The following is a 23,579-nucleotide window of genomic DNA, read 5'->3' on the forward strand; positions in this document are numbered from 1 at the left end:
ACACCAGGATACGTGAACTCAGCTGGCACTAGCTGCTGTGCCCATTCACCCGCTCCACTTTGAGAAGCAGATGGGCTGTTGGCAACAAGGCTGCGCAAGGAGAAAGGTACTTGTGCATGGACAGCAGCTCCTGCCGCCCCTCGGGATCCTCCGCGCTCCTCCAGCTGCTCCCTGGGAGACACAGGCGCCTGCAAAGGGCTATGTCCCCCAACCCTTTCACCCCTGCAATAAAGAAGTTAAACTTCTCTGGAGGAGGGTTAGTCTCTTCGAAGTGCCTTCACAAACTGCAGATGCATGCTCACTCCAGGGGCGTATCTGCTTCAGTCAGACCATACAGCTTTGATCAGACCATACAGAAAACCACCATACACACGTCCCTCTGTTGAGAGCACCACGGGAACACCGCGTTTTGGCGGCACAGTTAAGAAGAAGGCGAACATCACGACTCCACAGGCGCGCTGCGGCCTCTGGGCGAGGCAGAGGGCCGCTCCCGGGCTAGCGCGGCTGGTGGACTGTACCCCTCGGGAGGCGCTTGCGGCCTCTCCCGGGCGTTCGCGGTCGGACGGGCCGCGCCCGGCGGCAGCACGGCCACCTCGGGGGCTCCTGAGGGGGGCTCCGCCGCGCTGCCCTCGCCCCCCAGCCCTGCGCCAGCCGCCCCGGCCCTGCCTCAAGATGGCGGCGGGGCGCGGAGCCAGAGCGGCACGCGGCGTCGGCGGTCGGAAGTGGCGTCAGCGCCGGTCCCCGCGAGACGCCCGCCCCGCCCCACCGGCGGCCGCGGGGACTCCGCTCCACTTCCGGGAGAGCCGGCGGGCCGGGAGGGCCGTTCTGCGGGCCGGGCTCTGCTGCCGCGGCGGGCTCGGGTGAGCGGCGTCTCCGCGGCCGCTTCAGGCCGGGCCCCTCCGCCAGCGGCCGCCGCCGGCTGCCCGGGCGCGCCTCCCGGGAGAGGCCGCGCCGTGGGGTCCCGGCAGGCTGCCCCGGCAGCACCGCCGCCCCGGGAGAAGGGCGAGGGGCCGGGCGGGGGGGAGGGAGGGCGAGCGCTGGCGGCCGGGGGAGGCGGGGCGGGGTGCGGGGCGCCTCGGGTGGCAGGGCCGGCCGTGCCGCGGGGAGGCCGCCGGGCTGAGGGGACGCGGGCTGCGTTGCGCTCCCCGGGGGACGGGGACGGGGACGGGGACGTGCGGGCTCACTTGGGTACCTCTGTCGAGGAGCTGCCCGGGCGGCTGCCGGCCCTGCCATGACCAGGTGGGCTCGCCGAAGCGGCGCTGCCGGGGAAAAGGCGCTGGATGCCACCCCCTGGGAGGAGATGGTGAGCGGCCCCGCGGGGCGGGAGGGCCGCCCAGGCCCTCTCTGCCTGAAGAAGGAGCAAGAGAAGAGGAAGAAGAAGAACAGAAAGAAGAAGGACTATCCGAACGAAGACGTTAACGGCTTCTCGGCCTACCTGAAGCAGAGCCGGCCGGGTGGCGAGGTGGCCGAAGCGGACGGCGCAGAGTTGGAGAAGGAGGTAGCGATAGCCTTGAAGAAGAGCAGGCGGCGGGAGGATAGGAGGCTGAAGAGGCAAGAAAGGAAGAAAAATGCCATGGTGAGTTTTGCCTTGAGTCACGGGTGTTTGCTTATCCGTGGCAGCTTGTTAAAAACTTAGGAAAAAGCTATGTGTGGAACACCCAGATTCCTTATTCCCTGCTGACCCTGCCGGGAGGTGGTTCAGTGAGGAGGCCGAGTGTCTTACCTGCCAGCAGCATAGCGTGTGCCAAGTGACGTTTCACGTTAATTAAGTGAACTTCAGTATCTCAACTTTGAAACAAACAACAAATTTCAGCTTAAGTCTTAGCCTTTAGCGTGGCTCTTCCGGTTGAACACTGTTCTTGCTGCCCTTTGATGAACTCCCAGCCCCTCTTCTCTCGTGGAGAAACTAATTCAGTGCATCTCTGTATGTAATTCATCGGTACAATATTCCTGCTGTTTTGGGGCCTCTTTCTGCAGTGTCTTCTGCTTGAGAATTGGAGTGAGATCTCCGGCAGACTCGAATGAGACTGTCTAAAAGCAGTTATCGCAGCACAAACTTATGTGTTCAGCGTAAACTTATGCTCAATGTAATCTGAGAACATAGTAAAGAGAGTCTACTACTAATTAATCTGAGGTATCTAAGTTCTTCCTGAGTAAATTATAGGACTGGTGCAACATTGCGTATATTTACCCAAGCACTTACTGCAGTAGTACTTAAAGAGCGTGGAGAACTGTGCTGTAGGCAAAATCAACTGTCATAGTTCATCCAGGGCACTCAGTTGTCAATGAGGGAATACCCCGTACTGTGTGTTGTTGGTAAGAGGAGAAAATTACCCATAATAATACAGTTTAATGGCATAGACCACTGACAGTTATTTTGTGTCAGGGTACAATGTTTCATTTGTCTGGGGTTTTTTCCTGAGGAGAAAATCTCTTGATATGTTTGCCTTCTAAAAAGCTGGAAGGTCTTATTAGACTGGGATTTTCAGGTCTTTGAGTGCCATTCACCGAATCTTGTCTTTGTATGTTAGAGTAACCTCAAATCTCAACGCTAGAGATGCATATCTGATAGTACCCTCAAGGTTTCAGCCAAGAGAAGTAGTGGTCTAGTAAAAGTCTAGTGGCTATAGGTGGTAATCAGATAACAGCAGTAAGTGAATTCTTTAGTAATGCCACCTATAAGTGCTGTGCTTTGCTATGTGAACTGTCTATAAAAATGCATATAACTTAATTTTTATTTTCAAAGGTATGCTTCCACTGTAGAGAACCTGGCCATGGTGTTGCTGATTGTCCTGCAGTGCTTGAAAGTCAAGATATGGGTACGGGAATCTGTTACCGGTGTGGATCCACAGAGCATGACATCAGCAAATGCAAAGCAAAAGTAGATCTAGCTGTTGGTATGTCTCAGAAATTTGTATTTTTCGAGGTGCTTTGGTCTGAGTTTTCTGACTATTGAAATATAAGCTTTGTGGTTTAGTAATTTAAGTGTTCTGAGGAGATAGGTTAATATGTTTAAAGGAATACAATATTATAACAATGAACCTAACAGTGTAAGAGACAGTATAGTGTTTATAGTATAGTGGTGTAGTAAAATACTGTTGTTATAGTGTGTTCACAGTTGTCTGTGACTTTACAAAGCTTTTTAATGTGGATCATAAACTGTATGGGATTTTGCAGGGGCATTTCCATATGCAAAATGTTTCATCTGTGGTGAGATGGGACATCTGTCAAGGTCATGTCCAGATAATCCCAAAGGATTGTATGCTGAAGGTGAGTGTAGTAACTTACTAAAAGCAAAACACGTTTTTCATACTTGCCTAACACAGAACAAAGTAACATTGTAGGTGAATGAGGATCCGACTAAAAGGAATTTCTGAATATCTTTTACTCTTGGTAAAAGTAGATTAATTCTGGGGAATTGTGGGAAATTCAGTGTTAATATTGATTACCTAGGGATTTCTGTTTTAATTGCAAGCTTATTGTTAATGAGATGAGATGCAAAGTATGAGAACTTGCTTGTGCTTGCAATTTCAAGAGGCGCACAAAGAAACAAAATTCTAATAGGCTGTATGTATGTGGTCAGTGTGTATTTAAATGTACATATACCAAAGTATGTGGTAAAAACATGCTCAGACTATAGCTTAAGACTTCGGGAGGTGTTCATGCTAAACAAGGGCTCTCACTAGAAAGAGGACATCTTCAGTTTAAGTGACTTTAATGAGAAACGGGATCTAAGTTTGAAGACTTCACTCAGATTCTGCTCTGCCTGGTTTCTCTGTCTAACAAATAACATTCTGTCTCCCAGTACAAACCTGAGGTCTTGCAAACTTAAAAAGGGTGGTCTTATAACAGTTGAATTGGAAGAAAAGTCACCTTAGAGGCATTGCACTTCTACTTTCAATGTTTGGATTATGAGTAGAATTTATATTTAATATCTCAGTACCTGCAGTTGGATTACCTGTCTCTCAGGAGTTCCGACTAATTTAAAAAGTTCCTTTGAATAATTTAATTTCAGCAGAATTCAGCTTGTTCCTCAGCAAGAGAGCTTCAAACAAATCAGAAATACTCAGTATGTGGTGACTGGAATTTGTAGTATGTGATGCTTTACAGAGCAATGTGAGTACCAACAGCTGTCTGTCCATCAGAGACACAGAAAGCTGTGTTTGCAGGCTTCTAAAGCTGGCTGCCTATCTGTGCCACGATGTTATATGCCTAGGAGTGCAGACCTCTCCACAGGGACATTTCCTCATCTTATTTACAGGTTGTCACTACAGAAAACTACAACAAGATTTTTCAATATACATACAAGAGCAAAACAGTGTAGGGGGGTTGTTTTGTGTTTGGTGGTTTTTGGTGGGTTTTTTCCCCAGATGAGTGAACAACTTTCTCTTTGAACAGGTGGTGGCTGCAGACTTTGTGGCTCTGTGGAGCATTTCAGAAAAGACTGTCCAGAAAAACAGAACTCAGGTGAGATGCAGGGGAGTGTACAGAGTAGAGTTTGAGTGCACAGCTGAGTAATGTTTATTTACTGCTTTGCCTGACTTTGGTCAGGAAAAAAGGATTTGAGAAGAGAACTTGCAAATAGAAAAGGTGACTTTCCTTTGGGAATGAGTGCTTATATTACGGGGTATGTGGAAGAGGCATGAAGTTGCAATGCAAAACTTGAACTTTCCGTTGAAAAAAAAATCTAGCTTGTGGGCTTCTGAAGATAATATGGTGAGCTGATGTGTATTGGTTAGCCAGATTTTATGCTGCTGTTCACAACTTTAGTAGCTGTAGAGCAAAACTGGTTTCTTCTGATGATGGTCTCTGCGTGAAGTGGTGGAGCTGAATGTAATGTCAGTTGCAGGGTGGTGGTACTGGCAGCTTGTAAAAAGCTACCTGTGCAGGTGAGTGTTCAAGTCATTTGAGACATGAGAGAAAGAGGAGACGGGAGATCTGTCCCGCTAGATTCACCAGCCAATAAGCTGCTTCCTTACATGTTCTTCAGTCTTCCATGTGGGTGGAAGAATTGCATCATATAAAGAAAAACTGCGCTAAGGAAGGCAAAAGCATCAAACAGGTTTGAAGAATGAGGCTGTTACTGAAGCGGTGAAACATTTGCTCATTTTTCTACTTCATTTGTATGGCTTATAGAACTTCTGGGTTAATGATATGCCAAACTTTTGGGGAATTTATGTAAGAAATATTTATGGAGGCAATAGAGGCCTATACTTTAGCCATTTTCTGTGTCTGATCCTATAGATACGATATTGTTGCATCTGAGACTATATGCAAGCTTCTAGGTGTTTGCTGCTTTGCTAGTTTAGAACAAGTGAGACTGAGTCTTCACTGGTCTGACAGAAGTTTCTGATACGTTTTCTCTGATTTATCTTTAAAATTTCCCTGAACTCCTCAGCCGTAGCAGGTTGTTGGGTGGTGGCCACTCAGATGACTGCTGACTTGAAAGCCTGTAATGTAGCTCTTGTTGGATTTCTGCAGGCCACATTCATGGCAAACAACCTTTGTGTGCTTAACACTTCTTGTAAGTCAAAAACCTGTACAGATGCAGTAGGAGAAAAGAAACGTTTGTCAGGAGCGGCACTGCTCAAAGCTGGGCCGGCGGTTACCAGGAAATGGCAGTCTTCAGTTGTGGGTACAGTCCAGTGCAAGCCTTTCTGCTCTCTGGCAACAGGGCTCCAAATTATAGGTGAAGCAGAACTGGATTTTTTTTCCACCTGTTTTTGAGAAGTTTTCTGTCCATTGTGAAGACTGACAACTGCTGTTTAATTTCCCAAGGGACATCAAGTCTTTACACTGATGTTTCAAAAAACTAGTATTGCTGGTTAAAAATAGTTGAATTAGTTGGAACTGTGACACCGTTAGTAAGAATTATAATATTCTTTGAAATCAGTTTGCATCATGCAAAGTCCTTTTACACTACAGGAAGATAGCTGATAGCTGGCAAAGAAGTTTGGGCACTACAGCTTGTAGTTTCTTCAGGTGGAGTTATTTGGCCTGCTTTAATATACAGAAGTTAATCCAAGTAAACGTTGATTTATCCGTGTGATATTCTTGGTATGATTTGATTCGTTGCTCTCAAAATTAGATTGTCATTCAGAAAAGAAGTACCAGTTGGTTAACGGTGTTTTCTCTAGGAAAGGGCTGTGAATTGGCCTAAATAGCATTTAAACAGCAAAAGGATGGTGTTGATTATATGCAGGAATGTGAGTTGAGAAATGTAAATCTTGCTCTGTGCCTCCTCAGGCTTAGTTTTTTCATCTGTATAATAGAGAAGGTCTTTCCTTTATATCCAGAGATGTTTGACATATTCTGAAATCATTGTAAGAGTCATTTGGGCTTCTGTGAGAGCTAATGTGTCGTCTGCATACTCTTTGAATGTTTCTTTGGACAGTCAAATAGGAAGAAAGATGTAGTAATGATTTCTGAACCTTGACAATCTGCATGGGGGAAGAAAAGGAGTTTACAAAACACAATTTTAAAAAAATAGTTGTGTAAAGAGAGTTGGCTTCAGAGCTAGAACTAAACCGATAGATCTTTGGTGAATCAACAACAGGCCTTTAGAGGCCAAATCTTTCTCAGATGTGAAAGTTTGGTACGGTGGTAATGCTTAGCCATTCCGTGATCTCTTGTCTCTCACTCTGCAGATCAGGTTACGGTTGGGCGATGGGCTGTTGGAATGAGTGCGGATTATGAAGAAATTACAGAAACACCAATGCTGCAAAAACCAAAAGTGAAAGTACCCAAAGTTGTTACTTTTTGAAGGCCTCTCAGCTCTAAACCACAGTGAGCCTGCGCTGCTTCACTCCAGAGTAGTGACTACACAGAGTGGATTGCTGGTTCCAGAAAATCAAGCAGACTGCTGCTGCTAAATTATTTTTTTTGTCCCGCCCTCATTTTTCCAGTTTGCCTCTCAGACTCACCTATCTTACTGAAAAGCTGGGAACAACAGAAATACAGCAAGTGGGTATGTTATTTTTACACATCTCTGCCGAAGTGCAGCGTTCCCTCTGACTCGATACCCTCTCGCTGCCAGCTCTCTGAAGAGGGAAATTGGCTTCTTCTCATAACAGGGATCTGGTTGCAGCAACCAAACAGGGTATGCGTATTTTATCATGGGGGTCTGCGATCACTGGATTTTGGTGGTCAGTATTGTTACCTTAAGAGTGATGCTTTTACTTACCAGAGATGAACACAATCATGCTGGTCTTATTAAGAGTATTTCTACATCTCTCTGAAAGGCATTGTGGGTATTTTCTAAAGACTCTTGTTGTGTTCTGGTTTGGTTTTGCCTTCTCCTTTTAGAAAGAATGATTTCTTGCTCTGTATGTGCAAGCTTGAGCAGTCTTGTAGTGAAGTTATCAGGTCAACCCTACAGCCTGTAGAGCTTGGGGGTGCAATTACCACTACTGAGCTAAATATGTACATGCATTAACCCGATTGTTTATGCATGTTGGATTGTTGGAGTATTTGCTCACTAATAGAAACAGAATCATGCCCTTTCTCTGATATCCGTGGTGAAGTATACCTGGGAAGAGATGGAGAGCAAGTGAGCAGCTTGCTTAGTTCCTTTACTTTTTTCAAGGAAAGTGCTCAAAAATCTTCAGTGTTTCTATCCCTTGGTGGGTTGGGAGTAAACTTTGCTTTGTGTTACACTTGTGTGCTCCATGGCAGATTTATTTATTTTTAAATGGAGACTGCAGCCTTAGAAAAACTGATACATATTAACAAAAGTTACAAAACCAACTCAAAACGGAGTTCCTGCAAGAGCTCTCCAAATACTGTAGTAATTCAGCCTAGGCAGCCAGCGTTGGTAGGCTTTCACTTCCGTCTGATCATCTCACCTAGGATGAACAAGGAAGCACGATGTTACCACAGAAGTGCGCCTCGAGCTCATCTCACGTGCGGTGCTTCTTTCTCCGCTGGTGTCATGGCACAGTTCTGGGCGGTGTGGGCAGGTGCCGTGCAGGGCCTCTGCGCTGCGCTGTGTAGGCGTGGAGCTGCGCTCCTGTGACATCGGGCTTCTCGGGCCTCGGCTGTGGTCGCCATCAGGCAAATACCGTACTTCAGCATCCCAAAAATCTTAAATGTGCCTTCTAAAAACTTCAGCTTGCATTATACAGTAATAAGTGACAGTCCTTGAGGGAAAGCTACACAGTGATAAAGCTATTGCTTCTAAAGAATTAATTTACCCTTTCAGTAAAAGTGTCCTAATGTGTATGGACCTAATGGTCCATACATCATTGCCTTGGTGAGAACGCAGAAGGAACACCAGGTAGCAGACTTGAGCTCAGGACTGGGTTTTGAGGTGCTTAGGACCAGCCGCTGAAACCATAGGTTTGCAACCTACTTTTCTTACAGCAAAAAACAAATACAGGAATTTAATTGTGTGGATATATTTTATATTTGTACATGTTAATTATTTTTAATAAAACGCTGCTAAAGAATACAATAGTCAGAGCTCTTGTTTTAGGTTTCCTGGTTCTGCTCTGGATACAAAGGCACATTAAGCTGACTAAGACAGGGCATGTATATTCAGTTTATAATAATTAGAGCACACATTTAAATGGGAAGAGGAGTGGATGTGGATGAAATCAAGGATTAATTACAGACTTTTAATTAACTATTGGATTAAAGCTCAAAGCAGTATCACTTTAATGTGGACATTTTGCAACAGACATTTATCCCAGCTTAAAAAGTGTTCCCCTTTCTACTCTATGAATAAGTACATTGTTTAAAAAGCGTCTTCTTAGATCGTTTCCTGTCTTTAAAAGCTCCTTGATACTGTGGCATGCTCTTTTACCCATAGGAACTTGAAGCCGTGCACCTTGACTTTCCTAGTGGACCAATACTTCCCTGATAAGGGGTTGGTGCAGGCAATGCGGTGTGCGAGTCGTGGTTGTGCGAGTCGTGGTTGTGCGAGTCGTGGTTGTGCGAGTCGTGGTTGTGCGAGTCGTGGTTGTGCGAGTCGTGGTTGTGCGAGTCGTGGTTGTGCGAGTCGTGGTTGCAGAGTGCAGCCTCTCCTCCCGAGGAAATGGCCTGTGTTCTGAGTACGACATGGTCACCCAGTTGTGCTACTGTAATCTGAGACTGAAGCGTCCCTTTGACAGACTGCTAAGTTATGTGGTGTACAATGTCTAAGTTGGAGGAAAAGAAAATTCACTGTTCCTTTCCCACAGCTGATCACCGTCACTTCTGCTTGGCGAAAGGGACTGCTAAAAACAGGATGACTGAGAGGGCAGTTGTGGCAAAAGAAATCCCACAAGGAGTGGTGGGTTAACCTTTGTTCTCAAAATGGTGGAGCACAAGCAGGGCATGCTAGTATCCAGCTCGCTCACCTTTGGAGCCCAGCCTTCTCTTCAGCGCAGTGATGCAGTCACCCTTGTTGTGCTCCTCTGGAGGTCAGTGAGCCTAACAACCATCACTGGATAAGACGACCCTGAGTTTTGTACCTGTTGCTTTGATCCATCTTGCACTATAAAAACACTTGCTGGGCTCCTACACCTGACTACTGCTCTGTTGTCCTCTGAGAAGAAATAATGGACTTCTTCTGACTTAGAAAATCACAGGTATGGTCTCTGTGAGAATTTCAGTAAAAAGGCAAGAGCTGCTTTCAGGTAATTGCACACATGCTTGCACGGGGCTGGAAACACGTCCGCCTCCCTCCTGTCTGCTTCAGTGCCTGCTGAGGAAAATGAGGCACTGAAATGCTTGCTCTACTCTCGCTGAAACAGCTGCACAGGTTAGCAATCTTCAGTAACTGCTGGACAAAACTACTTGTTAAATGCACCCACTGATCTCTTTTTAGATGATTTCACAAAGGTATGTGTAGTTGAAGAAAGCTGTTTGAAAAGCAGCTGTAAAAGGTGCTGCATGTAAAGATGCATTATACCCACAAACAGATTTAAAAGGTAGGCAAATAATAAGAGTAAACGAAGTTTGTGCACCAGAAACGTGCATCTCCTTGCCTTAGAAGTTGGTGAAATACAATCCTTGGTCTCTGTCAAAAAAGACAGTGTCCCCCTAGACCCCCAAAGATCTGTGGTGGCTGCATCTGGAACGTGGCCTGGCTTTGCAGTGCTTCGCACTACAACGGCCAAGGTCTCGGCGTTGGGGGCAGAAGGCAGAACCTCTCATGTAGGCATGAGCTCGGCAGAATGCTAGTATTTCAAAAATGCGAAATAATGTTCTCCAGATAGCCCTTGCAGTAGCCCTACAGCTGAGTTCAGCATGTAAGTGTCTCTAAAGGCAAGTTATAAACTGTGCTGCAGAGGAAGCCACCCAAATAGCTGGTAAGAAATGCTTGGTGCAGGCAGCGTTTGGGCTCTTTCTCCCTGGCCTGTCATGCATGTATGCAGAGCTGAACATTAGGTGTCTCTGTTCACTAAAAATTGGGACCACAGAGACTTACCTGCCTGCTCAAGAGCTTGTCCGCCATCATCTGCACACAGCAAGGGTGGCAGGGCTCAGAGCGCTGAGCTCCTGGTCCACGGAGGGGGCCTGGACCCCTCCATTACCAGCTGGGCCAAGAGGAGTCGAGCAGGGCCTCAGTGTTTTCATGCTCTGCAGGGGCATGAAAGAGCCACTGCCCCGAGGCTGCCATCCTCAGTCCCCAGACTGAGGTATTGCACCTTACCCACATGATAAAAATGATGATCCAAAATCAGCATCTGGATCTATAGTCTCTTCTCCAGAGCCAGAGATCAGGACCTGCTTTGCTTTTCTTACTACTAGTGCAAAGGTATCCCTGTGTGGTATGGCATACAGTGACCAGCCTTTGCTAGATGTAGAAGACAGTGGGTGAGTTCACTAATGCTTTGGTACGAGGCTGTACCCAAGCTAAACTAGGCTTGCTGAGAGGCTGGGCGAGTCACCGTGCTAGTATACCCAGAGGGCTTCCATGACTCTGGTTGGTATCTCTTCTGCTGCATGTGATAGACATGCCATATGCAAAATGTGCGGCATGCTGTAACCTATAAATCACTGATGAAAGCTTTGATTCGGTTACAGGTTGAACTGAAGATGTATTTACTTAAGTGGGAACTGGACCAGACCCCTAGAGCTCTCGCTCTACCAATTATGAGACTACAGTAAAAGGGCGCTGCTACAGTTCACATGCTTTGATTCTCTTAACCCCTGCATTCATGTTACGATCTAATTGCTGATGATCATACTTGGTTTTTTGAACAAGGCTCTTTTGAGCAAAAATAAGAGCAGACAACAAAGTAGGCACAACACAATAAAACCTCTGAAACCAGTCTCTCCCTTTTCATCTGTGAGGGAGTAGATCCAAGAGTCTTACTGTTCTGCATTTATTCAACGCTTGCACAACAGTCTTGCATAGAGGTTGCCAGCTGGAGGTCATGGCACTTCTGTAAGAGGCCAACAGCCCCCATCATCACTGCAAAGCAGTCTTTCTGGAACAATGTCTGAAGCCATTCCAGAGATACTGAAATACAATTTACCATGGATTTGTAACCTCGGAAACAATAATTTATTGGAAGTCACAGATAAACTACAAGTATTAACAAAGTACAAACATCAGCAAAGACTAACTTACATAAGGTGTAATCTGTATATAATGGGTGTGCAAGAACCTGGACAACCAGGTCAGAGCACTCGATAAGCTACTTAGTAGCACCACTTCTCTGCAAATTAGACAGGGTGGTATTTATTGATTTAAAACTGGCTGAGTGCCATTATGTTCAATGCAACATTAAAATAGTGAAATAGTCTCAAGAGCTACAGTTCTACTGGGCCAAGTTCTGCCTCCATTTACATAAAACTCATTAATGCAATCAAGAGCGGAATCTGTCCTTCAATCTTTTTAAAATTAAAAATTGACTTCAGAGCCTAAGGCCTGATGTTAATTTGATAGGAAATGCTTGTACTAGATATTCTCGGGCTCAAGCCCAATATTGGCTACATGATCCAAAGTAACTAACCTGTAGAAAAATGATCAACACACATGCAGCAATTTAAACCAGTACTGCTTGATAATCTTTAGAGATCTCTTCAGAAATCCGTTTTTCACTTCAATACTTGCTGCCTTTCAGCTCCAAGAACTTTACACATTCCAAAGCAGTGTCTTCAATGGATTTTGATGAGCCAGTAAGATTTGCAGCTAAGTATGGCATAACACCTGATGTCACTTGATTGAAGTAACACACCTGTTTAAACAAAAATAAATGAAACAAAAAAGCCTATGGATTGCAATAGTTAGCCATTTTTTGCAGAGCCTGGATGAGTATCAAAGTTTTTATGGATGCGAATAGAAAGTGCTTATGAAACTGAAGGCAATAATTAGCAAAAAGAGCATGCCTTTTTTACAGTATTTAAGTGATCTCAGTGTCCTTACAACTGCCAGGTCCTCAAGCACGTAGGTAAATGTACATGGCAGTGCAGCAAGAAACATTATGTGTAACCTGTTAAATGTATGTGCTTTATGAACAAAGCTGTTGCCTGAAAAAAGGATCCCAGCCACTGAGAGCTGATGAATGTTTTCACAAATGTATTTTCTTAACTGAAACAGTTACAGCCTTCCCATGGAAAAGAACAAAAGAGGAACATTGTCGTTGGTCCAGAGACTGGATTCAGATTGCATAATTTCTGACATATGAAAGTTAAAATTAAGCGTTTAATCTGAACTAATTCCTTGGACTTCCTCTGTAGTCAGTGAAAAGAGATGGATGCCACCAGAGACCAGTTTAATGCAGACCTTCTAGAAGTGTATTTTAGGATTGAATTAATGACTCTGGAGGTGCCTAGCCATCTCCAGTGCTTAGTTTAGATTTCTTTCCTAAGAAATCTTGGGAAGACATTGGCCAAAGCTGCGCAAGACAGATTTCACTTTGTGGAATAAAGAATGTCTTAATAACTACACTGAACGCTGGGGAAACTGACTTATTTTTTTGTTGTATTGCTGCTACTGTTCTAGGCTGTCAGCTCAAATGAGATCATATGCACATGTAATACTACAGCAAAAGAGACACAGCTGAGGGCTGCACAGCTACTCACCGTACAGGAGCTGTTGCTGTCACTGTAGATCTGGAATCCGGCACAAAGGATTTCACTTCTGCAGTATTCTGGAGAAGGTGGCACAGATGTGAGGGTAACTGACTTTACAGCTACTGTGTAGGGTTCACTGCAGGGCAAGGGGAAGAATCAAACATTTCTTCAACAAGATGTTAAAAAAGATACACGTAAATGACTACAGAGCATGCACAGCTATACCAAAGATGTCATTTTCATATGAAGGCAAACAAGCTCCTGTATGTTTAAAGATATATGTTAAAAGATTCAGCTCTCCTCAGTCTCATTAAGGCTTTATCACAGACTCCAATCATGGAGACTTCTGTGGAAAGCCACAGAACAATCACCCACATACAACACCTCCTTTTTTTCATTTATCCTGCTCTCCACAACCCACATATACAGAATCAGGGTCTAGGAGCAATCTAAGGGGCTTTACAGTGTGGCCCCAGCAAAGGTAGATGTGATTCAGTTCCCAGATGTGGGGGGAAAAAAGCAAGCACAGTACAGAATACTGCCTTTTAGAAGCACTGCTCTGTTAACGTGAAGAATTACTGAATATAAGAAAAGAAATTGAGAATAAAGAATGATAAGATACTCCAAATGGTCCCATTTATCCATGTTTCATTATGCAACAACAAAAGGAAATATAATGAAAAAAAAAATCAAGGTACGTTAAACTGATGAAGTGACTTTTTAAACCAAATTCAGCAGCAAAATTTACAGATACAACAAATGTGTCACACTGAGATTTCAAGAAAGGCCAAGCACTTCCTTGAATAAGAAAATATCCAGAATTACATTAAATGGGATTACAAAGTCACTTAAACCAACAGACAAACTCCCAGTTTATGTGCTTCAGCACACTGTCAGGCCCTCTGGGACATGTTTTTTTCCAAATTGCCTGTTTGGAATTCTGGGCTATTTTCCCTCATGATAGACCACTCCTGAAGAGTCACTATCAAAGAAGCAATACTGGACTATGCTATAAATCTGTGATGCTCCGAATTTACTTCATCGCACCTTCACATTGCAAAACAAATCTGGTTGTGGAAACTCAAGCATAACATATTGTATTTTAGATCAGCTACTAATCTAATTTCTTAAAAAATGAAATATCATTTTTGTCACCCAATGACAGGCCCAGATAAAGGTCAACAGTAATCAGAACTGTGACTCCAAAGTGCTCACAGTTAAACTTGAAATTGCTTACTCACCTTGGCTTACAGGGTTGCCTTTGAGACACAAGAATCACAAAGTCTCTGGGTTTATGGCCAGTCATGGGTGGAGATGTAACATAATATATTTTCTCATCTTCATTCACAGCCTGTAGGACCTCACAAGTTCTGCAAATACAATTAACACGCACATGCAGATGTATGTGTATGTAATACACATGTATGTGTATGTAATACCTGATGTATGCAGTAGCATCTCTTACAAAAACCACAGTACAAACATATATTCCATACTAACATTAAGCCTACGATTTTCATGTTCAGGCAACAAGAAAGAGAGAGGAAAAATTGAGGTTTTTCTGCAACACCTCATCTGACACCACCTCTCTGTCCCACAAAATTGTTAAAAAGTGCTGCAAGGTGCTGGAGCAATGTCTTAAAAGCATATCTTTTGCATACTGCTGATTCCTGTTTGGAATGACATTAGCTTGCATGCCTTGCAATGCTGAATGACCAAACATTGTCCATCTGACACACCACAGGAAAGACACTCAGGAAACATTTGTAAAATTTTATTCAAAGTTGTGTTCTACTCCATTCAGACAGGGCCACCTGGGTAGGACACACTCTTTCACTGTCTTGGAAGTACTGATGACTATGTCCAAGTTTTCACTACAAAAAAAGTCAGAATTTTCCTTTACACTGGCAGTAATTGATTTATTTAATTTCAGCTCCTACTGCCTCAGCAATAAGCACTGCTAGCTGGTATTCCATTTTGACCAGTCAATCAGGCTTCATGGTAGTGATAAGAAATCTGAGATTTTGGCTGTAGATACAGAAAATCAACACAATATTTCTTCAGATTTCATTTGTTACAAGCCATAAATTCAGCACAGATTGTAAATTTTCAAATATCCCTAAGCTTCCACTTCCACCATCTGACAGAAATCTTTCAGGACAGAATGACTAACTGAAAAAGCTTCTCCTTTAAGAAAATATTCACCAAATCAAATTAGCATCATATCAGTTCAGTTATCTCTGATCATTATTCTACACCATATAAGGTAAATAAAAATCCTCAGACACCTTTTACAGCAATTCTGAAATTCAGATACACCAGATAATGATACAAATCAGATAAGATGTTATTTTTCTTAAAAGATGCATTTTGAAGGTCCCCATTTCTTGATTCCTCACTTTGACTGTATGATGAAGCTGAGCATCAGTGTCCCAAACAACACAAACATGAAGGAGTCCACAGCTTTGCCTTACTTCTTACAGAGAGGATGCACAATATATCGACCTCAAGTTATATGCAACCTACTCAAATTAACCCTTTCAACATACATTTGCCTAGGCATGGAATTCTGTTTATTTTAGAAAATGGTAACCTGTGTCCCAGCTCTCTCTTTTAACAGTCCAGGGCAACCATATTTTTAAATCAGACTTAGGAGAAATTAAATTTTATTTTTAAGGTAGAAAACCCAATCCATACTTTGACTAATGAATCTTTAATGTCAAATTCTTACAGCAATTTTTTCTTAATTAGGTAGTAAAGTGTCAAAATCTCAAAAATATTTGTATCAGAAAAGGTTAGTTGTCAGTGGATTTGTACAGTATTAAAGAAAAGTAAGTTCTTACAAGAAATGTTTGTCCCATTGTTGGCGGAATGTGAAGTCAGACAAAAGGGAGAAAGCTAGACGTGACTGTATCTTCACTTGCATTTCAACTTTGAGTGACAACACATCACCCTCCTCATGAGTCCATATTTTTATCTGAAGAAAGTGAATAACATATTAAAAATGAAGAATGATTGCTATAAACATTTTAACACTTATAAATGTTACACATTTAGGACTTAAGCAGATTTTCTCAGGAGTACATATGAAACTATCTGACAGACAAAAGGAAGATGAGTATTCAAGATTAGTTTTACATTAAAATACAGCACAATGTAAAATCAAATATACTGATAGCATAGTGACATCACAGGTTTAATTACGTCTGGTTAGGGATAGCTGAATTAGCTTGCAAGTGGAAATGAATGAGCTAGAGGCCAGTATGACCTCTTTCTCTCACGATGTATATACAGTCTCTAAATACCTTTCACACTGCAGGTGCCTTGGAAAAAAATGAGTTATTGGACCATGTAGATGTCACCACTTTCATAAACAACAACAGAAGCACTTAGGAATGAAGGTAAAATCTTTGCTATAGAAAGTCTCCTCATAGAGGCTTCAGTTCACTGACTCCAAAAGCTAACGGGGCAACCTGAGGACCTCATGCAATTCTTTTTGTGAATTTGGCATCAGTGACCCGTGACAGGAGATTAGACTTTTTAAATCTGGGCAGGTACTGGTCCAGAATTCTACCATTTTTTAACATGGCCCTTGAGCCATGTTGAGTTACAGAAATATGGCATAAATATGGGAAAGCAAGGGAAGGTAACATACGATTTTTAGGAAGGAATGGAAGAAACTTTATTAAGGTAGATTTATTTGAGGGGGTAGTGATGGTTACTTAAAGCTTTCCAAGAATTCAAAAGTTAAGAGTAGGATCCATCAGATGTGGCACTGTTGAGCAGGAGCAAGCTGGAGCGAGGCCACACTAGATGAAACGAGCGTCCCTGTGGTATGTGTGAGGCAACACAGACTTTAGCAAAAGAAGACAAACCAAGCAACTGCCGTCCCTGCCACCAGGATTTTGGAACGTATCCAGCAGTCTTGCGCATTGCAGCTTTGGGGACCTTACCTAGAGACATCCAAAGGGGACCAGATTTTTACAAAAGCACTTTCCGAGCTTTAAGAGGGATGATTTTAGATGATATACGGATTACCTCCTTGATCCACCTCTCCAACCTATGTAGTCCAGTACTTTGTCTTTATTTAGTAATTAGCAGAGTTCAACTACTTCAGCTCCCTTTGTCCATGCAAATCAGTCACACACTGGCCTATGCCCCCTTCCCCTAATATGACTCAACATTTCTCCTTCTAAAATATCTTTTTTTTCTCCCCTATTCTTTAATGTGAAGCAGAGCACCCAGAGTTAACAATATACTGAAAAATTATTTCAAAACATAGTTTTGCCTCTCTTGTCCCACACTTGCAGTATCTTGTCTTGATTATTTTGGGACTATTTCTAGTCATAGGCCTGAACCCTAACACAGAAAATTCAAAACGAATAACCTGCACATAACAATGTACACACAGTCCTCGCAAAAGAAGGGCTTGGTGCCTTCCATAAACCCTGCATAATGGAAAAAGATGGGTAGAAGAGAGTGCTTAGAATTAGTGGACTTTATTCCCAAATTTTAATCTGATATGCTAAATTGCTTCTCAAATCCTGTAAAGTTTTAACAGACTTTCCTTTCTAAGTGATACAACATTCATAAGCTTCCTAATCTCTGTTGGTTTTTTTTTTTCTGTATCAAAAATTAAAAATCTTTTCATTTATGGAGCATTTTGTGCAACAACACAGATTTTGTACGTTTCTGTATTTTCATGTTTTGGAATAGGAAGAAACCCCCAATATAATCCAGTAAGCATCTTGCTGAAGTAAAGTTTGGGGTAAAACAAAAGGCCCAAGGGCTTTAGAAACCAGCCACAGGATGCATGGATCAATATTCCTCAAGGCATAGAAGAGAAATCATGTTGTCTCAGGAGCCTTCTAGACTTGAAAATCACAAAATGAAGTAGGAGGTGCAGCAGTTAAAACATCTCTCTGCTAAGTGAACACTGGCAAGGCTAGGTTATTACTATAGGCCTCCAAGTCTTGTGGCTCTATGTCAAAAAGCTCACAGTGCCACTTTCTACCTTCAAAAACTGTCGATCAACTTGGGGTCATTCTAATTCCAGGGAAAAGGGAACAAATCCTCTGCGTATAGAGAAGCACATGCTGCTTTGCAAAATCTACCTGCTGGAATATTTCATCCCAAAATACAGTTCAGTTTAGTGTCTTCGACAGTCTCCTTTCCCATAGTATGAATGCCTTCAGGCAGCGCACTGATCAGCACTACTACTTGATTCCTACTATTTGTTCTTCCAGCGTCTCCCCAAGAAAACATTTAATGGACACTGAAGAGATCTGTTTGAGTAGAGATGCTGCTATGTGTGTCTATCAGAGAAGGCTAAGTAGTTCTGTGCCTATGCCACTGTATACCCTAAGCACAAGGATCAAGACCTGGTACATGAGTGCAGAGAACATAAGACCAGTATGATACACATGTGGTGGCCTGTAGTGCTTAAGGAAAGATGATGTAATGTTCTGAGCTAGATACAGATATCTTAAGGGATACTCCCTTGTGCTCACATTTGAAAAATGACAAAAGTGAGCGTGAAACAGCAACAAGTGAACCAAACTAATGTTTGCCAAGATGGTAAGTTTCATTAACTGGAGCTGGCATAAAGCCTTCCTTGGGGCTGCATCTATACTGGCATTTAGGGACTTGAGCACACAAGTAAATTTGACTGGAGGAGTTCTGTAAGTAAAGTCCAAGATTGATTTCACTCTCATTTTCTTTGCCAAAGAGTAAATCTAATCCACCTGGTGGGTTAATTTAGAGGTAAGCATACAGTCACATATGGGGACAAGTGTACTCTCTGCCTACTCCTGACATCCACCTTGTGCCTGCAAGTAGATGCTAAATAAGAAAGAAGACATACTTACGGAATAAATGGTATACAACAGTCAAAGTGGCCTACAATCTAAGTATCGTTTGCTATCACTGTTCACTGCATACATCCTTCCAAAAAAAAAAAAAAAGTAGTGTGCTACCCTGGATCTCTGCCACTTCCTTAAGGAGTATCTAATGACTGACGATGCCATATTATGCAGAAATGTCCAGAACAATGGGAAGGGATGGCTACTCTCCATCCACTGACAGCATCAGTGTGATTTGCATCCTAAATCCTGCCTGAGCCAGATTTTGCTGGATTTCAGATACCTTCTTCAATTAGATGGAAGAACAGCTAGAAAAAGCTACTCAAGATTTTCTACCAGATAAGGCCTAAGTGGCTTAGAGGCAGATCTTACTATCAAGACTCCCCAAAAAGGGGAGAAAGTTCCAGACTCCAGTAATACTGGAAGGTACCTGCTGGCTTGCTGAAAGAGAGAAGTAACATCATGCTGTTTAAAACATCATCCAGAATGTGCATGGGGTTTGGTTTTTTTGTATGAAGTAATTTCTTCACAACATTTGGTGCTGGTTCTATAACAGGTTTCCAGCATTTAGGCTTAAGAAAGAAACTGAGATTTTGGCAGTCCCAGTGGATGCAGAAAGGAAGTTTCACATGGACAATAACACAGTCTTAGCAGAGGCTTGAAAACAACACTCAATGTTTCAGTCTGATTGTTCAAGCTTGGTTTTTCCAGCATGAGTGCTGCCTGTCATTTAATAGGCACAACAGTGTTTACTGAAAGTTATTAACCACTGGAACAACCTACACATGGAACTGGCAGACTTGCCATCACTGGAATTCCTTATGATTTATATATACTCTAACTCACGTAGCTTATTGACTAGATGCAAGGATCAGTAAGTGAAGTTTCATAGCCTGTGACATGCAGGAAGTCAGACTAAAAGATTGTAACCATCTTTTCTTGTCCCCAAACATCTCTGAATCTACATGATCTTAAAGTAATCTGCGAGTCACTAACCATATTTCAGAAACCAAACCTTAACAGATATCTGTCGATAGTTTGGAAAACATGCACTGCAACTAGGTTAAAACTGAGTTTTCGCAGCTAAATTATTTTGCTACTGGTTTTCTTAACAGCATCTTCTTATCTTAAAACTGGCTTACACAAGATTCCTTACTGATTTTGAGCTTCTAACACTGGTCGATGAACAGAGAGGTGCTTTGCTTTCAGGCTTTTGTAATTTTTTAATAGAAAAAGGGCAGAAAGAAAGATATCCAAAAGGGAAAACGTGCACAGAAAAAGAGCCAAGTGGTCTGAGAAGACAGAGACTGAAAAATATGGTATATAAATGGCTGCCACCTGTCAACTGGCAGTGTCCACTTGGAACTATCACAAGACAATGCCTGCTACTTAGAAACATCTCCCATGCTGCAAAGCTGGTAATTTTTGCAGTATATTACAGACTGCCACACACATTTTGCTTTTCACAGTGACATAAGAAGCCCCATAGATCATCAGCAGCACTGCCTAAACAAAGATGTCCAAGTTTGGTGTTTCACTGGAATCAAACAATTTGGCAAAACCATAGAAGCACTCAGTTGTGGCAAATAAAACATCCCACAGAAATGAGATATGGGTTTGTTTGTGTTTTTACACTCTCCTGTGTGCTGCTCAACAAGCCCAACTGATCAGTTGCTGGCAGGCCTGCCCTTCTGGGATCCCAAGTCCTATGTTCGCCAGTCATTCAGACCACCTTAGAACTCCTCCATGGCACTTCCAGGTTGCACAGCGCTCTGGACAATCAAATGTTGCTTTGCAACATTTCAGGGAAACTCTGGGAGTTTTGGTTTTCAACCCTCGCCGCAGTAAAACCAAACACTGCTGAACCAATGTATTTATTTACAAATGTAAAACGTTGCTTTTCTCCACCCACCTCTTATGGTGAAACATAACTAAGGTGGCTATGTAGCTATTCCACAATTATGCACTTACATCATCCAGTGTACTGGTTATTTCCCATCCCGGTTTTGCTGCTAGGTGTGTCAGTGCAGCTATATTGCTGTAACTCATATATGCCTGAAACATAAGATACATTTCTGAAAATGAAGGGGTAAAGGTACATTTCACTAAACATTCCAGAAATTAGATATTCTTTTTCTATCATTGCCCCTCAATCGCAAACAAATGTGTATTTTCCCATAAGTGTTTTCCTTCCAGAAAACACAGTCCAGTAGTTTCTGAATTAAATACTTTCAATAGCCAAATTATGTGCTCACATGGCTGTTGGCAAAACAACCCTAATTAAACAACAACAAAATACTACTTCGGGCTTCTCCAATTATAAAGCAGTGCAGAAAAACTGTGACCACCAGAGAGATAATACAGGTAACCTCTCAGACCACTAAATTAATGGTTTTTACCATCTTCCTCCTAAGTAATTAAAATCTACTAGAAAATTAACCTCTTCATTGCTATCAAGCTGTAGTCTAGCTTGGCAATGGCTTCATACAGCAGGCTCAGAGCAGAGAAACTGCAAATATATCCATTATTTACACTTGAATATAGCGGATGGAGTTCTCATTTAACCACTGTATAAAGAGAATACAGCTTTAGAGTCTTAAATGACAGGTTTTAATTGAATATTAAATAAATCTTAAGTAAGCCATTTTTATCATTGTGTGCATATATATATTTATTGTTTTGCAGAAAAGAAATGCTGCTTCAAACAGTGGAGATGCCACTGTTAACAGCAAGTCACTTCCTGCATTATTATTCTCACTTATTTATTTTTTCATTTAATGGAAAAAGACACAGTAAAATTTCTGTGAGCCAGTGAGATCTTAAATGCAATGAGAATTTAACCACAAAAAATCAGCACTGAAACAACATCTAGGGTGTCTATAAATCCACCTAAACTCAGGTTCATCACTATTCGTTTCATGGCACAGGAACAGTCTATGGCCTAGCATGTCCAAGCCAGAAACACGTACCACTTGATGCAGAGTATCTAGGAGTGAACATATGTTTTTACCCCTCTCTCCCATAGAAAAAAAGTTTACGTTATTTCACTGCTCATCTGTCTGTTGGTATTGCCATGTCTCTCCCCCTACTTTTAGCATTTACTAAATGGTCTCCTCACAGCAATTTTTGAGAAAGTCAGTGGCTGGATAAAGGAAAAAAAAAACCCCAAACTAATTCCTCTGCAGGAGAATTCAGCTTTTTAAAAGCTGGGGACACTGGGATATAAATCTGCAGGAGACCTTATAACTTAGCTGCTTAAGGAACCACTTGTTAAAAGAGTCTATCTTAAAGACATTTTTTATGTTTTGTATGAAACTTACCTTAAATCAATAGTGAAGCATCTACTCTCTTTTTTCAGAAGAAAAAAACTGTTCAACTTATTACACATTTATCCATTCTTCCATGATTATCATAATGCATAAGTACAGAAGGTCCACTTCAGAAACTGATACAGCCTGTACAACCGTTTTACACACCCAAAAAGTGTACAAATACACCATTTTATGCAAGTAGACAATAGGACATGATCTACAGATTACCTGGTTGCTTCTCTCCCAGGGATCAGAAGGTTTGTCTTCTTTAACAGACAGCATGCATTTTCTAAAACAAAATTCAAAAGAAAAATAATAGCATGAGTTGGTTCTTCACACATTCTTCTATATAGGCTAGAAACAATCATTTCTATAAGCTTAAGTGTCTTCCAAATACTTTACAGGTATTTTATCAATTTTTGGTTGCACGACAAGTTTGCAATAACTCCTTTTTCTTCCCAAAAAAGATGGGGAAACAAAATAACCTATAGAGGAAAGTACTTCGGAGACAAGTAGCCTCTAATAATTTCAGCGCAACTCAGGGAAAATTATTTGGAAAGTTAAGCAACATAACAGTTATGTTTGAGGAGACTTTGACTACTTAACAAGTGATCACTTCTTTAGAGGAGACATTAAAAAAATAAGTTTTCAAAATCAAGTTCTCCTTGTAACCCAACTATACCTGGCTAGTCGAATTCTCCTTCGGGCAATAGCTCCATGGTATCGCCTCATACCATCCTTTATAAAAAGTAAACCAGACAGTAACACATCTGATTATTTTAGGACACAGTCTAAAAAAAGACAACTAAAAATTATTCCATACAGATGGACAAATGCCAGACGTATTACAAATAAATAAAGAACTGTGCTCTGTACAATGGCCTTTCTCCAGATTAACCCGAGTTAGTGGTTTACTTTTGACTTGACAATACTCCCTTAAATTTGCAAAAACAATCCAATTAAAACAGTTGTATCACAGTAGCATACTCCTAGCACTTTTTGGTCCTAAACCAGTGTCAGCTGGGCAGTGCACCACACACATTCTTTCTAAATATGCCACCCACCAAACAAACTATTAATCCAATTCATCATCATCTGATGTTCAAAGCACAAAGGAAGCATGGAAGAATTCCTATTTTAGTGCACATGGATCTGCGACACAGAACAAGCACTGTGCAAACAGATGTGATCTGCCCCTCAAGTTGTCAGGTCTTTCCCTTCCCTTATTACTACTCTGCCAGGGTGGATTTTTTTTGAAGCACAGAAGTGACCCAAGAGCATACACCACACCAAATTGCATTAAAGGTCAATAGGACTTGTTATCTTGAAGGATATGCCACTTTAGAAAAGCTTCTTTTCCTCAGCCTTTAAGATCTGACACATAGCTTCTGGAATAAGA

The 23,579-nt window shown here is 42.2% G+C and overlaps 2 protein-coding genes across 4 annotated transcripts in view; one reads left to right on the forward strand and one right to left on the reverse strand.

Annotated features, from left to right (window-relative positions):
- Positions 1-746: 746 nt before the first annotated feature.
- On the forward strand, positions 747-8,715 carry ZCCHC9 (zinc finger CCHC-type containing 9). Of its 3 annotated transcripts, none has more exons than XM_075526901.1 (6): positions 747-860; positions 1,206-1,576; positions 2,747-2,897; positions 3,178-3,270; positions 4,399-4,467; positions 6,648-8,714. In XM_075526901.1, exons 2-6 carry the CDS (start codon positions 1,232-1,234, stop codon positions 6,761-6,763), a joined length of 774 nt encoding a protein of 257 aa, XP_075383016.1. In that variant the 5' UTR covers positions 747-860; positions 1,206-1,231; the 3' UTR covers positions 6,764-8,714. The 3 variants fall into 3 exon arrangements, with proteins under 3 accessions (XP_075383016.1, XP_075383018.1, XP_075383017.1); XM_075526903.1 differs by having other exon boundaries at positions 751-860; positions 1,203-1,576; positions 6,648-8,715; XM_075526902.1 differs by lacking the exon at positions 747-860 and having other exon boundaries at positions 1,066-1,576; positions 6,648-8,715.
- A 3,025-nt stretch (positions 8,716-11,740) lies between these two features.
- The window catches only part of ACOT12 (acyl-CoA thioesterase 12), a 30,907-nt gene continuing 19,068 nt past the window's right edge, over positions 11,741-23,579 (reverse strand). Inside the window, exons 9-15 of the mRNA XM_075526742.1 lie at positions 22,863-22,918; positions 22,409-22,469; positions 20,841-20,924; positions 15,852-15,985; positions 14,250-14,378; positions 13,018-13,144; positions 11,741-12,170 (exon numbers count right to left, since the gene is read on the reverse strand). Coding sequence (XP_075382857.1) covers positions 12,036-12,170; positions 13,018-13,144; positions 14,250-14,378; positions 15,852-15,985; positions 20,841-20,924; positions 22,409-22,469; positions 22,863-22,918 — 726 coding nt within the window. The 3' untranslated portion in view covers positions 11,741-12,035. The remainder of the gene's footprint in view (positions 12,171-13,017; positions 13,145-14,249; positions 14,379-15,851; positions 15,986-20,840; positions 20,925-22,408; positions 22,470-22,862; positions 22,919-23,579) is intronic.

Source organism: Mycteria americana, chromosome Z (genome assembly GCF_035582795.1).
Source record: "Mycteria americana isolate JAX WOST 10 ecotype Jacksonville Zoo and Gardens chromosome Z, USCA_MyAme_1.0, whole genome shotgun sequence".
NCBI classification, from domain to species: Eukaryota; Metazoa; Chordata; class Aves; order Ciconiiformes; family Ciconiidae; genus Mycteria; species Mycteria americana.

Excerpts from the sequence above, each read along its gene's own strand:
- ZCCHC9 (XM_075526901.1), top strand. The coding sequence starts at position 1,232 with ATGACCAGGTGGGCTCGCCGAAGCGGCGCTGCCGGGGAAAAGGCGCTG. Across the intron at positions 1,577-2,746 it reads AAAGGAAGAAAAATGCCATG|GTATGCTTCCACTGTAGAGA; the intron begins GTGAGTTTTGCC and ends TTATTTTCAAAG. Across the intron at positions 2,898-3,177 it reads AAAAGTAGATCTAGCTGTTG|GGGCATTTCCATATGCAAAA; the intron begins GTATGTCTCAGA and ends GGGATTTTGCAG.